Here is a 9,133-nt window from a genome sequence, read left to right on the forward strand (position 1 = left end):
TCGCGGTAGGCCTTCCGTTGTGGACGTCGACCAATTCAAAACGTCCATTGAAGAAATTTCACAAGACAACACGGGAAATTGCGGAAGAGGTTAGTGATGGCCACTCAACCGTTGTTTGCCATCTGGAGCAATTGGTAAAGGAAAGAAGCTCGACAAATGGGTACCGCACGAACTAACCGAAGCCCAAAGAAATCGACGATTTGAAATTTGGGCGTCTCCTTTGTTCCGCCACCAAAATGATCCATTTCTCGATCGAATCATCACGTGCGATGAGGAATGAATTCTGTACGATAACAGAACAACTTGTCAGTTGTTGGACAAGGATAAAGCGCCAAAACACTGACCAAAACTAAATCTGCCAAAAAAAGGTTTGGTGGTGTACTGTTCGGGTTGTTCACTATTTATATAAAGTGATATTTATGTTTAGTACAAACAGCTGAGGTTATTACCAGCCCTCTTTTAAACTGCAGCAATTTGAGCGCCTTGATCTGGTTTCTGACTCTCCGCTTTTAAATGTGTACCACGTCGATATCCTAAAACGCTAGTCTCTCGTTTCTACCTCAGGTTGTCAAATACAGAATAGAAACAAAACATACAACACACACACACACACACACACACACACACACACACACACACACACACACACACACACACACATATATATATATATGTATATAGATTTATAGGTTATAACCAACCCATTCCTTTCACGCTAATAAATTATATTCATTCCAAAAAATTAACACAAACACAACACTAGATAGAAACATAGAAGTCCAGTCACATTCACTCCCCAAGCGTACTCGATATTACTTGGGGCGGGGTTAAATAAGCCCTTGTTCACTATAATTTTGAATTATGGTGAAACTATCACAAAAGACAATGCACGGGAAACTTCAACGTCTTTGACGTGCATTGGTAAACCGTAAAGAGCCGGTTCTTCACGATAACGCGAGGCCACATGTCGCAATGCTAACCATGCGGAAAATTAAGGACGTCGAAACCATACCACACCATCGATATTCATCCGACCTCTAGCAAGCCGACTTCCACTTTCTTATGCATTTTGATCACTTCTTGAGGGATAAAATTTTAAGAGAACGGGGTGAAGCCTAAAACGCCTTCCAAGGCTTATCACGTCATTACACTTTTCACTCCACGGCTTATCATAGCTCAACCAATATCATGTTGGTATTCATTGCATTAGTCAACTGATCGTAATAGTATCAGTCAAGGATAACCCATCGTCTCCTTGTCAATTTTTTTCAATATAACAACTGTTACAAATAATATATAATTATTTCTTTCGCTCCATAAAATTGATCAAATATGATGTGGTGGCCACCTGCAGTTACCAAGGAACCCGCTAGGTACCCCTACCAGTTATGGAATGGTCTCGCCCTCCACTCTGCAGCCAACCCTTTAGGATTTAAGCGGGGGCACTGCGCAACTGACTTCATTTTTGTCTCCCTGACGAGATCTCACATCACACCTCTGGACTCGTCTACCCGACGAGCTCTCACTAATCACTAATGGAGTACCGACAACTACAGCAAGGGTATTCGCAGGCCAACTTTGCACTCGGTTAACCGTTAACTACGAGTCCCTTCAACTGCTGTAGCGTCAACCGACTCATCCCCCCCTCCCCACGACTCCAGCCAACGGTTCTTCCGTCACGGACCACTAACAACGTACCAGCGGCATAATATACGCACAGTCCTGGTCTCAACGGTACAAAAATAACATCGGCCCTTCTCGGAGCCGCCAAAAACCCCCAGCCTAATTAAAAATGATTATATAACTTTTTTAAAGCTAAAACATGAATATGCAGTGATAAAAAATGTATACTGGAAGTGTCAACTGATAAGATAAAATAGAGAACTAACAATTTAAAAAAGGTCATTATTTCTACTCTCTGAAGCCAAGTTGATACGATTCTGAATTATTCTGTCTGTAAAATACTATAGCACTACAATGCAGGTAAGCTTAATTTTATCACATTTATATTTTAAGGTATTATAATTATATAACATTGTGTTTTAGAGTCTGGATGAAACGAACCGAAAAGTAATCAATGAATATAAAAAATTTAACGAGGGTATTCTTATTTAAAGCAATAACTTAATATTTAATAATCATGCTTGTCATTGTATTATCTAATCTACTATGATAATAAAAATCATATCACCTATTAGCAAATATTAAAACAATCAAGACTATTTGTTAATTATTTATATATTGCTATTTATGTTTGTTGCTATTAATGTTTTATAAACTGCAATTTTATAAAGTTCTAGGAGGTAATAAGGTAAGTACTTACCTATCTTTGCTCTCAATTGGATTATTGAGTGTAAAATATCTATAATCATGTCCTTCAAGTCTTCATTATGTTCAAAAGATGTAGCGGATAAATTTTACATCCAATGCTTTCTTATAAACAAGTGGTGCATAACATCAGTAGTCATTAATACAATTTCTTGAATTTAAAGCTCTCGATTTGGTGCTATCTAAAGTTTTTAACATGTATGGAACTGAACTATGAAGTGGTTTAATGTGATGCACATCATCCGCCTATTAATGTTAATGTTCCTATAGAAATTAATGTTGGACTTAACTTTTCCGACATAGTGTTTGACATTGCATAAATTAATGTGAAATTATTTGATATTACAATCTTTATCTTTTAAAAAAATGGCCATATAGCTATGACATGGAATGGAGTGTGTTAATTGATTATTTAAATTGTCAAAATTGCAGAAATTATTATTAGTGCATCAAGCACACTAAGGAGCTTACATTGTATTGTGTACTAGACCGTTGTTTTTGTTTGATGATTTTTGCTATTTTATGCATGAACTTTTGAAATGTTATACAAAACGATAATAGATGTACCTAATTTACATGAAATTTCAGTATTGTTTGATGTTATTGGTTGGTTATGTTATGGTTTTTCATGTTATATCTGAAGTTCATTTTTGTTTCATAGTATCATCTATTTATTTATATAATACTAAGTTCATTCATGCTTTGTTCTAAGGCCCAATTACACTGGATTGGTCAAATCAACCTAAGGCTTCTCCAGGCTGCTCAAAGCCTGGAAGCAAATCAGGTTGACAGTTTTACTATAGGGTAGGGATAAACCAAACTGCCCAGGTCAAATGTTTTGTTTGTTTTAGTCTGTTCCAGACATAATTAGTCATTGCCTGGTGTTGTCTCATGAATCCTGGTTTGTTTCAAATATTCCAACACAAAAGTGGCATATGTTGAAATCCCACGTCTCTATCTTTAAAAAAAAAAAAACTTCTGCTATTGACAAGGTTGCAGACTCAATGATTCATTTCTGAAGTTCAGAACAAAGACAAAGTAAACGGAAAACTTCACATTTCTCTCAAGAATGTCCGAAGGAAGATTCCCCTTTTTTTACATATTTTTTAATTGCAAGGAGATTAAAATTTCCTATTTCCTTCTAGTTTCCACAATTATTCGTCCTAATTACATACATAAAGAATTTGAGCATGTGTTATGAAGATGACCTTCAACATGAATCTTATTTCATTATTTTTTCAATTATCACAATTTTTTCAATTATTTATTTCAATAATGTTATTAAATAAGTTTGCAGTTGTATAGATATGAATTTATAGATATTTTTCAGAATTTAAAAAACAGTCTTTGAAGGTGAGCACTTGAATTTGTGCAACCATGTTTTGCTTACATTTTCAATTAACGATTAAATAAATTAACAATGGATGAAATTGTATTTTAATTCATAAATTATTTTTCAGAAGATGAAAAAACGTGGAAGGGACCTTTCTACTTTGTTCAGGGTGCAGATTGTCAATTTGGCTTAATAGCAAGGTATTTGGAAAAGAAGGAAACACCCAACTGGGACAAAGAAATTGCCCTTTCCAAAAAATGCGTCGAACTGATAAACTCACTAGAGCCAAAACCCAAGTTTTTTGTCATCTGTGGTGATCTCGCAGATGCATACCCTGGTATGTTACGCATTAGGGTATTTTAGATATAAACTAACAAGAAACTAAATTTAAAAATATAGAACCTGGAACTGCCACTATTCGAGAAAAACAGGTCATAGATTTCCATAAAATTTTTGGCAGAGTGGACAAATCGATTCCAGTGGTTTGCCTCTGTGGAAATCATGATGTAGGAGAACAACCAACTATTGAAGCAGTCTCAACGTTAGTACTTAACATTATTTCATGACTATTTTTATAATACATTCATTTTTTTTTTACTTAACAGGTACAAGTCAGATTTTGGAGATGATTACTTTTCATTTTGGGCCGGTGGAGTTCTTTTCATCTGTCTTAACAGTCAATATTTTGTAGACGGTAGCAAAATACTGGACTTGGTGAAAAGTCAAAATGAATGGTTAGACGAACAACTTGAATTGTCTAAAAATTCAAAAAATGGCGCTGTGATTTTTCAACACATAGCACCATTTATAGATGACCCAGAATGCGAAGATACCTACTTTTGTCTGAAACGCAGTGTGAGAAAATCACTCATGGACAAATGGCTAAAAGCAGGTAATATCAAACTTGTAACTGCTTCTTTCACATTCTCAGATTTATGTCTTTTGTAGGTGTACGTTATGTCTTCTGTGGACACTGTCATCACAACGCCGGCGGAATGTACAAATCGCTCGAATGCATCATAACAACAGCAATTGGAGGACAGATTGGTGGGGATTCTGCAGGGTTCAGAATTGTTAAAGTTTATGACAATTCCATTAAGCATGATTACTATGCATTTGAAAATGTCCCTAAAAGTGTAAAACTATAATTAAATCCAATTTAAATTGTTCAACATTGCAATGGTAGAACTGATCTGTCTATTCTGTCTTTGCTCATCAGATGCACTACAATATTTCAGCATCTTTGAAACTTCATTTATTAAAGCCACATTAACCCATAAAAAGGGTAGAAAAATTATCATGGTACAACTTCAATTTAACTAAAAATCTAAATACAAACTAATTTTAAACATCAATATTTGTTAAACATTCATGAATAAATGCTTTTCTATTAAATGCCTTTTTCATATACCACATTCATATTACTGTATAGAAGGTAGGTTTCTAAAAGCTACTCTAAAACATTCTCGTTTAAGAATTTTACCTACTTTTTCTGACAGTTTCCCAATGTATGGCAAGTGATGAAAACCTAATGATTCATTTTTGGTGCAATGGCTGAGTCCGATTGTTGCTTCTTCTAAAGGTAGGTCTTTTTCACTAACATCCTATCGATAAATATTTCTTGATATCCATTGTTTTAGCCAAGGTTGTGATGGTTTGTAATTATTTTTTGTAATTAGCTGGTGGAGTTTCAACATACTGTCTATGAGCCAAATGAAACCTGAAATGAAAGCTGGTTAGGTCCATGGGTGAGAAGAATCTGCTGGTATCTGGTGTCTGTAGTGAAGGTTTTCTATGTACATCCATTTCCATTAGGTTATTTATTTTTTTATTTTTATTACGAGGGTTCGCAACTCGCAACATCAGAGGCCAAACCCTCAGGGTGCAGGTGATTTTGAAAAAAAAAAAAACATTTGTAAGCATGTCGGGTTCGAATGCAGGGATGCTGGAGTTGAACTCGAGGCCTTTACCCGACAGTGATCAGTGCCATGTCAATGCCTAAACCATTGTGGGTACCGACACCCCTTAGGATTATTTATTATAGACAGTTTTATATCTAAAATGTTTAAACAACCATCTTCATTTATTTCCAATATAAAATTTATACTAAGGTGTAAAGAATTAATTATTTTGAGGATTTTTTGATCCTCTAAGTGTTCCCGACCATATACATAAAATATCATCTACATACCATTTCCAAAACAGAGCAGATTTATTTTTTTTTTTTTTATTTACATATATTATGCAGGGTGGGCGACCAAGACCCTAGGGGTTAAATGCCTGGGCAGACTCGTACCCCATCCCTAAAAGGTCCGAGACTTGGTCGGCTCACGTGTCCTGCATAAATCTCTTGGACTTGTTCACAAACCCCAAGATTTTGGATCATTTTATCTCAGGGAGTGATTTAGTGATGTCCTCTCCTTCAAAGATTTCAAATCTAGACCTAGCATACGTATCACACTCTTCGAGGTAGGGCCTTGCCGTCTCCTCTTTTATTTTGCAAAAATGGCAAAAGGGATCTGGTGGAATACCCATTACGGAGAAGGGTCTTCTCAGTTGGCAGTGGCTCGTCAGGATATCTATCAGCCTCCTAATTCCCTTCCTTGAGTTAGAGAATAGCCATTTCGATTCTGCTGGTTTGATCACCTGCCTGTGTCTGGGGGATAGATTCCATTCCTTAAGGAATTGTTTCTTTTAATACTCTCTTTCGCTGTGCCCATAGAGTGAGGTAATACCGGTGGCCCGACAAACGCAGTATTAGAAAATTGGCCAGGCTATCCGCCTCTTCATTGCCATAGTGTCCTTTATATGCTGGTATCCAAATAAGGGTCACCTTGTTCTCAAACCTGGAAGAGATCCTGTTGATAAGATCTACAATTTCCTCCACCAGGCTAGAGGTTGAAAAATCTTTTTGTAATGAACTAAGACAAGCCTGACTGTCAGAAAAAATTCTAATATCTTTTCCCTTGATTTTATTTTCCATAAGTGTTCTACAACAAACATTAATGGCCCAGATTTCCGCCTGAAAAACGGAGGTGTTATTGCCAAGAGGGGAGGAGATGCTGATACCTAATTTAGGTATATAGATTCCTGCACTGCTCCCTTTACCTTTGATAAGTGAACCATCTGTATAGCAGTCTATTGTCATCATCCACACTATAATTATATTCCCAAGGAATAACTACCTGAAAGTACTTTTCCCCCGAAGGGGTTTTAAAGTTTTTATCCGTAACACTTAATAATTGGCCGTTAACCTTACTCAATAGTTGTAAGATTTTCAAGTGACCTATGTTATTGCACTTATGATTCCAGCTGCCTTCACTAATTAATCTGTAGCAGCTGATTAGTGCTCTGACCTTAGCCTCAATGTGTAGAGGTATGGTATTGGTTATGATTTCAAGTGCTAGGGTGGGTGTAGTTGAAAATGCTCCTGTCATCATCAAACAACCTAGTATTTGAAATGACCTTAATTTATTACTATTCCCTTTATTTTCTAGACCTTTCCACCATACTAAACCTGCGAACAATAATCTAGGTAAAATAATTGCCTTTATTTTTTTATTTAATTTGAAAACAATTTTTTTAAAGTTATCCATGAATATTTCAGATCAAATTGAGGATAATAGCGACCCCATAGGTAACCCTTTCATTTCATAAAATTTATTATTGAATTTACAATAATTAGATAGTAGGTGTATATTTAAGAAGTCTATTACATCATTTTTTTTACAAATTTGTTAATAGAATCATCCGTAAGTTTTTGTTTTATTAGTTCTATACAATCTTTAACAGGGTTGTTTCAGTATAAATTAATAACATCAAATAGTCGTATGTTTTTCGCAGTTTTTGGCTTTTTTTCTCAGGGATGGATATTTAATTAAAAAAACATCAATAATAATCAAAATAAAAGTGGCGTGTTCAGGTACTTCAGTCATTTGTTGTGCTTAGGTTCTAACTTCATACTATATTAAGTTTACCAGTTTAAAAAATAAATAATTTGACAAATAAAAAATTTAATTAATAAATAATCAAATTATTATATATCATTTACAGTAAATCGAAACCATGACTAGATGCAATTTTGTCAAAGTAGGCACAGTTGCAATTTACTGTAAATAATATTTATGAATTAGATTTCTTGATTGTTATTTATTTGTTAAATTATTATTTGTTAAACTGTAAAAACATAATATTGTAGAAAGTAAGAACATAAAAATAAAAAATTAACGTACCTGAACGTGTCGCTTTTATTTTTATTATTATTTATGTTTTTTAATTAAATATCCAGTCCTGAGAAAAGCTTAATAAAGCTTTGCAAAAAAGATTCCACTACTTCATTTTGGGCCACATACCTGATCCCAATCATCAATTGTTAATCATCGCTGGTCAATAATTTTCTGCGTGCTGTTTTACCAATTCTGAAGAATTGTTAATACCAAATGTGGTGTGTTTTAATTATTTTATCAATTTTAGGTGTAGGTTTGTTTTCCTTGTGAGTTTTGAGAGTAACGTATAAATTGGGGATTTCGGATTTATTGGTATTAAATAACTGCATATTGGTCATTTTGGAATAAAAAGTCACTATTTTTTATGGCTGTTTTGAATTCTAGATTTTAATTTTAAGGTGGGATCGTATTTATTTCTTTACAATCGTTATTGTTTAGAAATTCTTCAACTTTAGAAACATTTTTGATTGTCAGTGATAACTACACTATTTCCTTTATCACTTTTAAAATAATGTGTGGTGATTAGTGACCGTTAGTCGATGATTATTCAGAAATTGTGTGATGTAGGTTTCAGAAAAACATTTTCTTTATCGTGCCAATATTTCGATCTTTATTGAGATCATCCTCAGGGCCTGGGATTTACAAACATTCTTTAAATTTAACAAAAACATGTAGGATGTGGAAAAAGTGAATTTATACAATGCAAAATATATTTTTTTATATTCAATCAAAGTATTTCTACTCACTCAAAGTGTTTGTTTTCTGTGTAATTGTGCCATTCTTTTTCTTGCGTGTCGTGTTGAGAGTGCCAGTGAGATATTGCTATTCTATCAGAAATCGTGAGATGCGATCTGGTGTGAATTTTAGGGATAGAAAATCATTTTCTTTATCTCGCCAACGTTCGATCTTTATTGAGATCATCTTCAGGACCTGGGATATACAAACATTGTTTAAATTTAAAAAATACATGTAGGATGTGGAAAAAGACCCAGGCCCTGAAGATGATCTCAATAAAGATCGAACGTTGGCAAGATAAAGAAAATGATTTTCTACCTCTAAAATTCACACCAGATCGCATCTCACGATTTCTGATAAAACAGCAATATCTCACTGGCACTCTCAACACGACACCCAATAATGGCACAATTACACAGAAAACAAACACTTTGAATGAGTAGAAATACTTGATTGAATATAAAAAATATTATTTTGCATTGTATAAATTAAATTTTTTCCACATCCTGCA

General features: G+C 34.4%; 1 protein-coding gene across 1 annotated transcript; it reads left to right on the forward strand.

The window, feature by feature from the left end:
• Window positions 1-1,489: 1,489 nt before the first annotated feature.
• On the forward strand, window positions 1,490-5,056 carry LOC106670143 (serine/threonine-protein phosphatase CPPED1-like). Its single transcript, XM_014400219.2, has 7 exons — window positions 1,490-1,734; window positions 1,816-1,983; window positions 2,047-2,101; window positions 3,789-3,998; window positions 4,061-4,202; window positions 4,267-4,553; window positions 4,610-5,056. Exons 2-7 carry the CDS (start codon window positions 1,978-1,980, stop codon window positions 4,807-4,809), a joined length of 900 nt encoding a protein of 299 aa, XP_014255705.1. The 5' UTR covers window positions 1,490-1,734; window positions 1,816-1,977; the 3' UTR covers window positions 4,810-5,056.
• Window positions 5,057-9,133: the final 4,077 nt, after the last annotated feature.

Source organism: Cimex lectularius, unplaced genomic scaffold (assembly GCF_000648675.2).
Source record: "Cimex lectularius strain Harlan isolate CLEC.00 unplaced genomic scaffold, Clec_2.1 scaffold291, whole genome shotgun sequence".
In the NCBI taxonomy this organism is placed as follows: domain Eukaryota; kingdom Metazoa; phylum Arthropoda; class Insecta; order Hemiptera; family Cimicidae; genus Cimex; species Cimex lectularius.

What these genes read in the sequence shown, in the direction of transcription:
- LOC106670143 (XM_014400219.2), top strand. An exon ending in ACTATTGAAGCAGTCTCAAC is followed by an intron (nt 4,203 to 4,266) that starts GTTAGTACTTAA and finishes TTTACTTAACAG; the next exon opens with GTACAAGTCAGATTTTGGAG. An exon ending in GGACAAATGGCTAAAAGCAG is followed by an intron (nt 4,554 to 4,609) that starts GTAATATCAAAC and finishes TGTCTTTTGTAG; the next exon opens with GTGTACGTTATGTCTTCTGT.